The sequence below is a fragment of the Odontesthes bonariensis genome, chromosome 20 (assembly GCF_027942865.1).
Source record: "Odontesthes bonariensis isolate fOdoBon6 chromosome 20, fOdoBon6.hap1, whole genome shotgun sequence".
Lineage (NCBI taxonomy): Eukaryota > Metazoa > Chordata > Actinopteri > Atheriniformes > Atherinopsidae > Odontesthes > Odontesthes bonariensis.
In genome coordinates, this window is record NC_134525.1 from 33384227 (window position 1) to 33398200 (window position 13974).

The following is a 13974-nucleotide window of genomic DNA, read 5'->3' on the forward strand; positions in this document are numbered from 1 at the left end:
CGCCCTGTCCCGTATTTATGATCCTGCGCCTGTTGCCAAGGAACCTGAGCCCATCCTTCCACTGAGCTGTGTGGTTGGAGCGGTAAATTGGCAAATAGAAAAGGAGGTGAAGGAAGCCAACGGTGAGACCCCTCCACCTAGTGGATGCCCGGAGCAATGTTTATTTGTCCCGGCTAATCTGCGTCCACAGGTGATTCATTGGGCCCACACCTCGCTACTCACCTGCCATCCGGGGGTCCGGAGAACCATGTTCGCCATCTCCCAGCGGTTCTGGTGGCCTTCCATGGAGCCGGAGGTCCGGGAGTACATCGAGGCTTGCTCGGTCTGCGCCCGTAATAAGGCTTCCTCCGGAGCACGCAGGGGACTGCTGCACCCACTGCCGATCCCCTCCAGACCGTGGTCGGACATCTCGCTGGATTTTGTCACTGGGCTCCCGGTCTCTGAAGGTAACACCACAGTACTGACCGTGGTGGATCGTTTCTCTAAAATGACACATTTTATAGCTTTGCCTAAGTTGCCTACGGCCAAAGAAACGGCCAGTATTATGATGAGACATGTTTTTAGAATCCATGGCTTCCCCAAAGACATTGTTTCAGACCGGGGGCCCCAGTTCGTCTCACGGTTATGGAGGGAGTTCTGTCGGCTGATCGGTGCTTCAGCCAGCCTGACCTCAGGTTACCACCCGGAGGCAAACGGCCAGACCAAGCGCCTCAATCAACAGCTGGAAACCGGCCTCCGGTGCCTGGTTTCCCAGAACCCGACAACGTGGAGCGCCCACCTGGTCTGGGTAGAGTTTGCCCACAACTCTCTGCCCACCTCCGCCACCGGTCTCTCACCCTTCAAGTGCGTCTACGGATACCAGCCTCCCGTGTTCCCTGACGCTGAGCGGGAGGTTTCCGTTCCCTCCGCCCATGCTCTGGTTCGCCGCTGTCGGCGCATCTGGGCTGCAGCCCGTCAGATTCTGACCCGCCAGGGGGATCGCGTCAAAAGAGCCGCCGATCGGAAGCGTCGCCCTGCACCCGACTACCAGCCTGGGCAGAAGGTCTGGCTCTCGGCCCGAGACCTCCACCTAAAAGTACCCAGCAGGAAGCTGGCTCCGTTTACCCCGATCCCTCAGAGTACATTCCACCTTCCACGTCAGCCAAGTCAAGCCCGCCAAGGAAAGCCCCATGGTCCCGATCTCCAAGCCCCCGCCGCCACTGGAGTCGGCCGACGGTGGAGTTTTATATAAAGTAAAAAAACTTTTAGCCGTACGCAATCGAGGGAGGGGTAAACAGTACTTGGTGGACTGGGAGGGATACGGCCCAGAAGAAAGACAATGGGTGCCTAAAAGCTATATAGCCGATCCCTCCCTCATCTCTGACTTTCATAAAGCCCACCCTGAACTCCCTGGACCGTCCGGAGTCCGGTCCTAGAAGGGGGGGCTCTGTCACACCGTGGTGAGGTTAAGTTGGGTTTTTGTCTTGTCTCGTCATTTCCTGTTTTATTTTGAAAGACTAACTCCCCTCTCGTTCCAGGTCACTTGCCCTTCCTCTCGTGTTCCAGTCTGATTGTCTTATGAATGATTCCACCTGTTCCCCATTACCCCTGTGTGCTTAAGAGTCTGCGTCTCCCCCTGTCTTGTGCCAGTGTGTTGTATCTGTCTCCGTATGGTGCATCATCCTCGCGTTCGTTCCAAGCCTGTTTTCCCAAGCCCGTTTCCGAGTTCCCAGTGGTATTTCCTCGTAAGAGAGATTTTGTTTTTCCTAGAGTAATATTTGATAATATAGAACCTGTAAGAGTTACAGAGGTAATTTTTGTTATAGCCCTTTTGTTTTCCCTCCTGACGGAGTGGCCTTTTTTTGTTGGTAAAAGTTTCATAGCATATTTCCTCCGATTTCTAGGAGAGGCGTTTTTGTTTTCCTCCTCAGTAGGAGTGATCTTTAGTTTAAAAAGTAAAGTTTCATGGTCTTTTGTTTTCTCCTCCGCTAGTGGAGTGATTTTGAGTTTTGATAATTTTTATATAGATATACTTCTCCACTTTTGGAAAGTATATTCTTAGAGTAACATTTCATAGCTCATTTAGCTTCTCTCACGAGGAACTGGTCGATCTGCTGCCTCAAATAAAGTCTTGGAATTAAACCTCCTGCATCTGCATCCTCCATTCTCTGGTCCTGACACTTACTACTTCAGTTCTTACTCAAAAGGAAGGTGGATTGTATAGGTTCAAATACATTTATGATCTTTATGATCCTCTTCTTCCACTCCACACAGAAATGTTGCTATAAGAGTGTTTACTGAGTTAAATATGGAAAGTCAGCCTACTGAGCCTTTTTTTTTTTTTTGCACTATATGTCTACAACAACACCTTCTTTTTCAACCTTTTCTGTAGAGGAAAGTTTATCTTAGATCCACTGGTTATGTGACCACTGGTTATTCAATCACTTTTACAACCCACTGTTGGCCAACCAGCCTCTGCCACTGCAAAGCAGGAGGTTAGATATAAGTAGCCGTGCAGTCATTCCAGTTTTCATGAAAGACTTCTCTTCAGCTCCTGAAGCCAAATAACTGTACTGAACGGTCTTTCTAAGGATTTGAGGCAAGAGGACAACTGCAGGTACAGTAGCTGGGTATATTTATTTTGAATAGTGTGGAACTTCTCGGAATTCAGAACATCATTGTTACATAAATGTTTTTACCTAAGCAGATCATAGTATAAAATCAGATACAAGGAGTATATAATTACACCCAGAACTTGATGGGAATATTACAGATGACTTGAGAATGCAATTTATCATGTAGTTATAGCTGTGGCTGATAAGTTGAGATAAAACCGGATCTAATAAAACAATAAGTTTTTTTTTTTTTTTTTTGGCATTCTTCAGAAAAGACATTTTATTTTAGATTTTTTTAATTTTACTAGAATTAGATTATAACACTGTATAAAATGTGGATAAGTTGAAAGAAAGTGTTTCTTATTGTGATAGTTAAATTAACCTCATATCTCTTGTGCCTTATTTTGTTCACTAAATTCATGCAAATATCCTCTTCACTTTGTTGCTTAGCCATGCGGCTTCTCTTTATGCTGCAGCTGATCTGCTTGGCTGGTTGTAGTGCTTCAAGATCCAGAGACTGGGCTTTTCATGGTTCCCCTATGTTTGCTGACCTCACAGTTCGTGAGATGAAAGCTGTGCGGGCCTACCTACACGGTATTCCAGAGATGAACCTCATAGATGCTCGTAGCAAAACTCTGAAGAAGAACAGTATCCTGCTGATGGAACTCCATTTGCCAAAGAAGCATGAGGCCCTGAGAGCTTTGGACCGTGGACAGGCCAAACCCCCCCGTCAAGCTCGTGTGATCGTCCAGTTCGGGAACCAGGCTAACCCCAACATCACTGAGTACATTGTGAGTCCTCTTCCATCCCCAAAGTCTCACGAAATCAAAATATTCAAAGGGACGAAACCTGCCCAATTTGAGTCAAGGCCAATTACTGTTGTAGAGTATGACCATCTTAACAACATCCTTGAGAAGATCACAACTAAAGCTCACAAGCTCCTGTTTGAAACCACAGGAGGCTTTTCCTACACTAACTGTTCTGACCGCTGCCTGACCTTCTCAGATATCGCCCCCCGTGGCCTGGGTCCAGGTGAAAGAAGGAGCTGGATCATGTTGCAAAAATTTGTGGAGGGTTATTTCATTCACCCAATTGGATTTGAGGTACTGGTCAACCACCAGGATCTGGATCCAGAAAAGTGGACAGTTGAGAAGGTCTGGTACAACAGCATTTACTTTGACAGTGTCGAGGAACTGGTAGAAAAGTATGATTCAGGAGATGTGGAGAAGATCAAACTGCCCAATCACAATGATGAAGACCTTTACTCTACCTACATACCCCGGGGGCATAGCAGCACTCCCACTAATATACATGGGCCAAAGCTGGTTGAGCCACAGGGACATCGTTATCACATTGAACGCAACTTTGTTGAATATGCTGGGTGGTCTTTTGCCTACAGAGTCCGCTCATCAGCTGGGCTACAGGTTTTTGATCTCCGTTTTAATGGGGAGAGGATTGCCTATGAGATCAGCCTTCAAGAAGCTATTGCCTTCTATGCTGGTGATACTCCTGCTGCCATGCAAACAAAGTACATCGATGCGGGCTGGGCAATGGGCACCTCAAGCTATGAACTGGCACCTGGAATCGACTGCCCAGAAATCGCTAGCTTTATTGACCTTTATCACTACTTTGACACAGACAAACCTGTGCTTCACAAAAACGCTCTATGTGTTTTTGAGATGACCACTGCCATGCCTCTGAGGAGGCATTTTGATTCCAACTTTCGCGGAGGATACAACTTCTATGGAGGGCTGGAAAACACTCTCCTGGTTTTGCGTACAACCTCAACAGTTTACAACTATGATTACATCTGGGACTTCCTCTTCTACCAGAATGGAGTAGTTGAGGTAAAGGTCAGTGCTTCTGGATACATCCATGCCACTTTCTTAACACCTAATGGACTTCACTATGGTTCCAAGGTGTACGACTATGTGCTGGGCAACCTGCACACACACCTCATCCATTATAAAGTGGACCTGGATATTGCTGGTAAGTCTTAGATCATAATAGTCACTTTAAAAGCACTATAAAAGATGCCAAAATTCAACATCAGTGGATAACTTGGCCAAATCTCTATGTAAGATGCCAAATTTTGCATCCTGTCATTCCCTGACAACTGAAGTGTGCTCTTTTACTGTTTTCATAATTCCTCAGTCTTAACCTATGATAAATAAAAATGGAAAATAAAAAATGCTTTCATTAAAAAGAGTAGGGAAAACCTTAAACTATTATATATGTTTTTTTAAATAATATAAATTTCATATTTTCCTGCATCATAATACAGTGAATACTGCATATTATAATATGTATATTTTGTGTTGTCTAAATTACAGCATATATACGTTTTTCTCACTGGAACCCACAAGAAAAAAATAGATGGCACGTTTCTATACAGTGATGTGCTAAAGTTGAAACAATTTTTTTCTTTTATACTCATTTCAATGGGTTCTACTTGTAGTGTACTTTAGATCTTTGGCACTCTGTGTCTTTACTCCTTCATTTAGATAAACTGGCTTTTTTGAACTTTAGCCTGTCATAAAGGACACAGACTTGGCCTATTTTGCTTGTGCAACTGTTCGGTTACAATGTTTTTTCAAGTGTTCAAGTGTTCAAGTGCTGCTGGAGTAAAGTTTAGGTAGTCGTCCTCTGTCATATCTGCACATGGCAGTGAAGAAAAGGATGATGGAATTAATTCTTTAAATCTGGTTACAGCATCCTCTGATAAACACCTTCTATACGTAAATTTCTTCTCAGAAACTGTATAGTCAAGTAATGTAAACTCAAAGGTTATCAGAAAATGGTCAGATAAGACAGGGTTATGAGGGAACACTGTTAACTGTTCACTCTCAATGCCATAAGTCAGCACAAGATCAAGGGTGTGATTAAGGCAGTGAGTCGGTCTGTGAACACTCTGAGAAAATCCAATAGAGTCTAATATAGAATTAAAGTTCATATTCAGGCTGTCATTTTCAACATCTACATGAATATTAAAGTCACCCACTACAATGACTTTATCTGTACTCAGCACTAACTGGGATAAAAACTCTGAGAATTCAGACAGAAACTCAGAATAAGGGCCAGGTGGACGATACACAACAACAAACACAAGAGGTTTCTGGGATTTCCACTTTGCGTGGGAAAAACTGAGAATCAGAGATTCAAAAGAGCTCAAACTAATCTTGGGTCTGGGACTGATTAGTAACCCTGATCTGAAAATAGCTGCCACTCTGCCTCTTCTGCCTGTGGTTCCAGGAACGTGAACATTTAAACAGTCAGAGGGAGTTGCTTCATTAATGCTAACATGATGCTAACATGATGCTAACATGATCCTCCTGCTGCAGCCAGGTTTCTGTAAGACAAAATATATCAATATGATGATCACAAATCAACTCATTCACTAACAGAGACTTCGAAAGGAGAGATCTGATATTCAGCAAACCACATTTAGTAATAGTTTTGGGTTTTCGTTCAGTTAATTTTTTTGTTTGAATTTTTTTGAGGTTTTCTGGATTTGCTCCTTTTGTGTTTATTGATTTGTTTAATTTGGGTGGAGTGGGATCAGACATACTCATTATGGATTTTTTTTAATCCTAGTCTCAACCCTGGGTTGTCATCCAAAAGGATGACTAATAAATTCGTCCATATTTCTAGAAATGAGAGCCACTCCTTCCAAAGTGGGATGGATGCCGTCTCTCCTCATCAGACCAGGTTTTCTCCAGAAAGATTGCCAATTATCTCTGTAGCCCACGTTGTTTGCTGGACACCATCTAGACAGCCAGCGATTGTAGGACGACATGCGGCTAAACATGTCATCACTGGTCAGATTTGGCAGGGGTCCAGAGAAAACTACGGAGTCCCACATTGTTTTGGCAAAATTACGCACCGATGCAACATTAATTTTAGTGACCTCCGATTGGCGTAACCGGGTGTCATTAACGCCGACGTGAATAACTATTTTACCGTATTTACGTTTATCCTTAGCCAGCAGTTTTAAATAGGATTCTATGTCGCCCGCTCTGGCCCCTGGAATGCATTTGACTATGGCCGCTGGTGTCTCTAATGCCACGTTTCTGACTATAGAGCTGCCAGTTACCAGGGTTTTATCCTCAGCGGGTGTGTCGCTGAGTGGGGAAAATCTGTTAGAAGCGTGGACAGGTTGATGGTGAACAACGGGCTTGACTTTAGGACCAGGGCTCTCAAGTCTCACGCAATGAGCGTGAGACACACGCATTTCAACAAGTTCACACGCTCACACGCCACACATGCCATTTCTCACGCTGAGAAATGATCAACTTCGTCGCACAGAAATTCTAATGGCCGATACTATAAACGAGTCAATGGCAGGTTACTGTGCGCTCGTACAGCTCAGAACTATTGCTCTGGTACAGCTGTCTTGATTTAGCAACCCATCGGCTAATCACAAAATAGAATTTCTCAGCCAATCAGAAAACAGAATTTCTTGTTGCCGGGTGAGGTCTGAAATAGTTTTCAGCTGCAAGCACGTGTGCAGAAGTTGTAGACGAGCTGGAGGTGGAAGAGAACCGTCAGGATCATCAGCAGGTCATATCTTCATTTATTTGAATCTTTTATTAGTTACTATAGTTTTCCTACTCTTTGTAAAAGACCAATACCTGCCGATTAAAGTGTTCGTTGGAGTAGTAGGCCTAAATATTCAGTACACACACTTTGACATGAGCAACTTAATGAAAAATGAAAAATATGTAGGAGTGTAATTAGGCTTCAGTGGTTAATTTTTTTCAAAGGTGACTGGTATGAACAGATTCCCAATAAGGTTCTCTACAATTGCCAAACTGGTATTAGTTCTGCCACACTGAAATGCTGATGCAGAGAGGGTTTTTTCCATGGTGGTGCTCAATAAAACCAAGACCAGGAACACGTTGGTTCTGAATGGAACTCTGTCATCCATCATGACTGTGAAAATGGCTGTGCTTTAAATGGGAGCCCCCAATATCAGTAATCAAGCATCAAAATCTGCCACAAACACTTACAACAACACTTTGCATAAGACTTTGCATACCTAAAACAATTTATTTTTAAAATATAGCAGAATTTAGTGTAAAAGTGAAGATTTGTGATTTTGATATTAATAAAACAATTTCTTTGTTCTTTAAGTAGCTAGTTTATGGCGATGGGATACTGCAAGGGACCAGCCCCCCCCCCCACACACACACAAAAAAAAAAAAACGAAAGAAACCTCCGCACCCTGCCCTGCCCGAATCTCACTCCAAGCAAACTTGAAAACTTGAGAGCCCTGTTAGGACTATGACTCCTCTTCCTGACAGTCACCCAGCCAGTCTGTGGTCCCGGCTGCTCGAGTTCTGCTAAGGGCCGGCTAATGGGGTTAGCTATGCTAGCTGCGCTAGTTGGCTCTGTACTGGCTAAAGGGACCTAGCTCGCTATCAGGTGGTTTTCAACGGTGCAGAGCCGAGCTTCCAATTCAGATAACCTCGCCTCCAAAGCTACAAAAAGACTACATTTGTTACATGTACCATTATCGCTAAAGGAGGCAGAGGAGTAACTAAACATCTGACACACGGAGCAGGTGAAAGCAGGAGATGGAGGGAAAGAACTGGTAGCCATGCTAAGCTGAAGACTTTTCAAAAAGTGAAAATAAACACTAAATATCTGTAGGAGCGAGTGTTAGAAAATAACAAGTATGTGATAGAGTTAACTATGGAAAAATGTGTAACTTATAAGAAGAAATTGAGTGATTTTTAATCGTCCAAGAGGAGCAAGAGATTCCACAGAACCCAAACAAGGTAACAGGAAGTGATGCAAAACGTCTTACTGCAAAGCGTCAGCCTCCCCGCAAAGCCAAAAATGGAGTCAAACAAAACTTGACTCCACGTACTCCACTCGTGATACAGTGAAAACAAAAAGTGAGAGAAAAGGTTACTATATTATCAATGAAGGCATAATAGAATCTATGATTGCATTTCTTTAAAATTTTGTCTGCGTTGGAGGAAAACCTTAGCAAGCTGTCGAAGATGGTTCCCAGATATTTATACTCCACCACAACCTCCACTGCCTCTCAGTCTTCTTTATCCGTTTAGGGGAAAAAGTCACTCTTTGGCTTTATTTACATTGATCTCATGGCAGAAGTTTCCACACCACCCTACAGGTCTTGCTGAGCTGAGCTGTGATGTTGTATGTTTTATTATTCTGTCACTTCTACAAACTTATTTTAACTGTGATGAAAGAATTATAAAGATCTATCCAAATTTAGAGTCGTGAGGGAAGGCTGGAGTCTATCCCAGCTGTCATTGGGCAAGAGGCGGAGTACTCCCTGGACAGGTTGCCAGTCCATCACAGGGCCACACAGAGCCAAGCAACCATACATGCTCACTCCTAGGGTCAATTGAGAGTGAATTATAAAAATTAATGAAATAATTATAAAGATTTCTGCTGTATAATAATTAAACAGACAACCTATCCCTTGACAACTAATTTCTTTAAACTCTGTCTTGGCTATGACACAGGTCGAGAGAACAGCTTTGAGACGATGGATCTGAAATATGTCAACTTCACAAATCCATGGAGCCCGAAGAATTTCATTGTACAGTCCAAAATCCACAAAACGGAGCACAAGACTGAGCGATCTGCGGCCTTCCGGTTTGGCAAAAAGTTTCCCCGCCATGTGCACTTTTATAACCCAAATGAGAAAAACAAATGGGGGCATCAGAAGGGTTATCGGATTCAGTTTAACTCACATGCACATAGTGTCCTTCCAAAAGGCTGGAGAGAGGAAATTGGCATCAGCTGGTCAAGGTAATAATACGTTTTCTACTTATGTTGCTCCAAAAAAATAGAGAAACTATAACATTGAGAACTATTTGACAACAAGTCCCAAATTCAGTTTCTTTGATGTATTTTTTTTTGCAGTACCTTGGAATATAGTGGTATCAAAAGCGATAAATACAGCTTTGATGTGGCCTGAGGCAAAAATGTATCATTCAGAGACCACCCATCTTCAATAAACCTAAGCTTTGTCACACAGCTCTAGTTGAGTTTGAAACGTGCAATCCCTCTCTCTATGGTTGTCAGTTGGTATAGGTTAATAACAAACAAAAGCAGAGGAAGCCAGTCAGCTTTTGTGCCAGTTCTCAAATTACAAATTGAAAGATTGAATGTGTTTTTACTTTGTATGGTTTTGCCATAGATATCCTCTTGCTGTGACTCGTCATAAAGACAGTGAAAGCACCAGCAGCAGTATCTACACCCAGAATGATCCTTGGGAGCCTGCAGTGTCCTTTGAGGACTACATCAACCATGAAGACATAGTGAACCAGGTACAATATGAACATTAATACAAATGTACAATGAATACATTTTGACATACATAGCCCTTTTTCCATCAGAATCTGTAGCGAAAAGTTAAAAATAAATTAAAAGTTATATCGCCTTACTTTGTTGCGATATAAGATGCGTTCGGTTGGTTTTCCATCAAACAGGACGATTCTAGCGAAATAAAATGACATCACCGGAACGTGCTGATGCGCATTATTCTGACTCGACCAGATGATTTTCCATTACAAAAGTGGCGAATTGTAGCGAATTAGAATGCTCGGTAGCGGGAATTTAATTGCTCGCGCTGTTATTGTCAGCCTCCTGTTATAACAGTTGCTATAACTTTCAAGGCTACGTACCTTTTCACCACCGGCTTTCATTTTATTTATTAGGCTAGTTACTTATTTAGAGTTATGGACCGTAGGATAGGACTAAACATGCTGCTAGTGCTGCTATGTCAGCTTATAATAGCCGTCAGAAATTTAAGAAGGAGGATCCTTCATCCGCAGGATCCGCAGCATAATTAATTCTCGCCTCGCTCTCATCGATGAGAGCGAGGCGAGAATTAATTATGCTGCTTCAGGACCTCCCGAATTGTGTTTAAAAAAAGCAGAGTCTCTGCTCTCGACCAGTTGTTTCTTTTATCATCGGACATTGTTGTTACTAGTTGTTGCTGCTGTTTTGATACCGACAGGATAGGTGAAATGGGGCGGCTGAGCGGCTCAACAACAACCTTCGTATCCTCGCGCTTTACCAATACCATCTGCGCATGCGTGGCTAGTCTGAATCGCATAAACCTTTTCCATCACTTCTGTAGCGATACAACTTAGCCCTGAACCACCTATTTCGAGCGAATTGATTTAATGCGACAAAACAGGCGTTCTAGCGATTTAACCGTTTTTCCATCACATGTATCGCACTAACTTCTCGATGCGCATTAAATTAAAGCGAATCATGTCGTTGATGGAAAAAGGGCTCATGTCTCAGATTTCAAGAAAACACACTATAAATATATCTAGCCAAGACTTTTGAAGGTTGAACCTTGTAAACAAAAGTGTTGGCTGCATAAAAGTAAAAAGTGCAGTCAGAAATGTTTTTTTGTTTTCACACAAACTGTAAAAAAGTCATTGTAACTCCAGGCAGTGTCTCTGTTAGTTGAATACTAATTAGATGGGTGTGTAAAGCCTGATTCTTACTCGGCGCAACCCCATTCTTACTAGCTGGTCGCAAATGGCGCAAACGGTCACGTGACCCGCGGTGACCGAGAGGGTGCGCCTCTACAAACATCTGTACGACACGTCTATGAAGTTACACTGGGACAACGTTGTCCCAAAGGACAACGTTTGACAACGTTCGTCTTGTTGCAAAGGACGAACATTCCACCTTCTCTTCTGTTTTTGCCGCAGCCGCTTAGCTCTGAGATACATATACAGTTCTACACCCAGAGTAAATTCATTCCGCATCAGATGTGCCAGCCTCTGCTGACGGGACACCACAGGTGGCATTGTGTATGCTTTCTTCGTATGCTTTTCAGCTTGTTTCCTCAACAGTGACGCCCGCTGCTCTGGAGAGAACTGCAAATGTGACGCATACTCGGCGCAAACTGCGCTTATGAGCTGAAGGAACTGTGAAGGGGCTGGCGCTTTAGATGACGTCATTAATGGTTCTCGAGCCAGAACAGTTGCGCGGTTGCGCCGAGTGAGAATCAGGCTTAACACCCCTGATTCCCCCCACCCCCCTGTCACTCTCCATGTGATAATTGTCTGTCACTGGCAGGACATTGCTGCCTTCCCCCACACGCTGGCTGAATGGGGTGTGTTCTCACCTGTGAATAGCCACTCAATCACCTGGTACTTTACATGTGAATAGCGATAGGTGTGGCCTAGGAAGCTGCTGCAGTCTGAGACAACAGAAAATCCAAAGATTTCTGTTCACTCTCTTTAAAAAGGGCCAGCTATATAATTTATTTTAATATTTATATATATTTTATATATTTGAAAACTAGAAGTTTCAAGGTTTTTAATGGTGTCACTTATATGTTTGAATGACAAAAACTCACAGAGTTACAGATGTGTTTTTGGAGACGTGTCAAAAATGCCCACCGGTGGACTTTAGACCCCAGAGTGTTACGGTGAACTGGCTATTTAATGACATCTCAAAGAAAAATCGATCAAACTCCATTTTTAACAGTTTTTGTGACAAAGAATACACTAAGAAAGTATCAGTAATTTAACCAATATAGTCACCAACCTCTGTAACATTCTAGTTACCCTTTTAATTTGTCATAGTGGTTGTTTAGATAATGATTCAAGCAAAATGCCATGTACAGTCCCTTTTTTCACTGGTGCAAGGAGTTGCTAATGGACAGGGCCTTTCATGTAATATTTCCTTCAAAGTTACATCATTTGTTTAAGTTTGCCCCTCCAAAGAGAATCTACTCATTTATTCTGAGTATCCATTATCACAGTGACTCGAACATTCTGACATTCACCTTTGTTTGCTTTCACTTATGGGTAGAATAAAAAAAAACAAACATCTGATTTGTGTTCTATTGTGAAAGTTCCTCTGCAATGTTTGCTTCTCTGCATGCAGGACCTGGTAGCCTGGGTGACAGTAGGTTTCCTACATGTGCCTCATTCAGAAGACATCCCCAACACAGCAACACCTGGCAATGCTGTGGGCTTCTTCCTCCGACCCTTCAACTTTTTTGATGAAGATCCTTCTGTGGCGTCCAGAAGCACTGTCATCGTTCGCCCTGACCAGGATGGTAAACCCAAGGTCCAAAGATGGACACCTGAAGTCATAGGGCATTGTGTGTCAGACAAGCCATTCTTTTACAATGGCAGTTATGTGGGAGTCTAGAAGTGTTTTTGTTCAGTTAAAATTGTACAATGAGAATCATAAACACAATCGTAAACACTTTCAATCAATGTTAAAGACGTTAAAAACATTTAATGGAGTTTTTAAAAAGTTTTTCTGAAATAAATCTTGATAAAGAAAAGCATATTTTATAAAGGGAAAAATCATCCTTTGTTAACATTTTTCATAAATGATGCTTTGTTTTCGAGAACTTTTCTTTTCATAAGCTTTAGCCAAAATACAAAACTGAAAATACACACAAGGCAGAGAGGAGGGGGAAATGATGTAAGAAACAGGCCGTGAGAGTTCTGTTAATCTTATGTTTGGTCTCCATGGATGAGATTTAACAACAGTGAGCATCCAGGATACAGCGTTCTCTATATCCGCCCTGCGTGGTCCAGAAACGGCTTGCCTTAACATGCTCTGCCCGCCCCCCCCGAGTGGGAGACACAACAGGCCTTTAAAAGCAAACAGCACGATTCCGGATCCTTCTAAGTAAATACATCAGGATACCCTCTGGCTGTGCAGTTGCCCCTGGAAACCTAACATACAATGTACAGGGTATCAAAACCACATGCAACTACTTTGTCCTTTGCATTCTAAACAAAGCAATGTTACTTCACAATAAATCAAGCTCTTTTTTTAATCATATTTTAGCGGTTTCATTTCCCTTTTATCTAAACTTATCTATAACAGAAAATAATGATTGAGAAGCATAACTAAGTCTATGTTTGCTAGCAAGCCAAGTATAACTGCAGGGGGGGAGATGAGTATTTTGTGGACACAAAGTTGGTTTGTGTGAAGAGTAAATAGCGGTATTGGTTTGGGGAAAAGGAATCCAGCTAATAAATGTTAGCAGGATTTTCACAACCAAAAACCCTGTTTTATAAGTGTGTGCCGAAGTTTAACAGGATGCATGGTAAAAGACAGATAGTATCAGAGCTGTACATGCACTAGTGAACGGGCAGCATTTGAGAGGAAAAACTAAACATGACTTGGGTAACAAGCATTCCTGCAGGTATTTCCATAGAAATGGTGGTCTTCATGTCATCACTGTAAGAAAGTACAGAGCATAGAATACAGTTTATTCATTCTAAACTCATTAAGAATTCTTATAATAACAGCCTGAATTATTATTACCCTTGTGCTGCAGTCTTATTTCATATTTTCTGAGCAAACTGAAATCATTGAGAATTTGCTTTAATATTCTGAT

The 13974-nt window shown here is 42.5% G+C and overlaps 1 protein-coding gene across 1 annotated transcript; it reads left to right on the forward strand.

Moving 5' to 3' along the window:
- Positions 1–3046: 3046 nt before the first annotated feature.
- On the forward strand, positions 3047–12764 carry aoc1 (amine oxidase copper containing 1). The gene is made up of 4 exons (XM_075452406.1): positions 3047–4583; positions 9095–9383; positions 9775–9904; positions 12495–12764. The coding sequence occupies exons 1-4, from the start codon at positions 3047–3049 to the stop codon at positions 12762–12764; spliced, it is 2226 nt and encodes a 741-aa protein (XP_075308521.1).
- The last annotated feature ends 1210 nt before the right edge of the window (positions 12765–13974 follow it).

Coding starts and splice junctions, on each gene's coding strand:
- aoc1 (XM_075452406.1), top strand. CDS start 3,047: ATGCGGCTTCTCTTTATGCTGCAGCTGATCTGCTTGGCTGGTTGTAGT. Junction 4,584..9,094: donor AGTGGACCTGGATATTGCTG/GTAAGTCTTAGA, acceptor GCTATGACACAG/GTCGAGAGAACAGCTTTGAG. Junction 9,384..9,774: donor ATTGGCATCAGCTGGTCAAG/GTAATAATACGT, acceptor GTTTTGCCATAG/ATATCCTCTTGCTGTGACTC.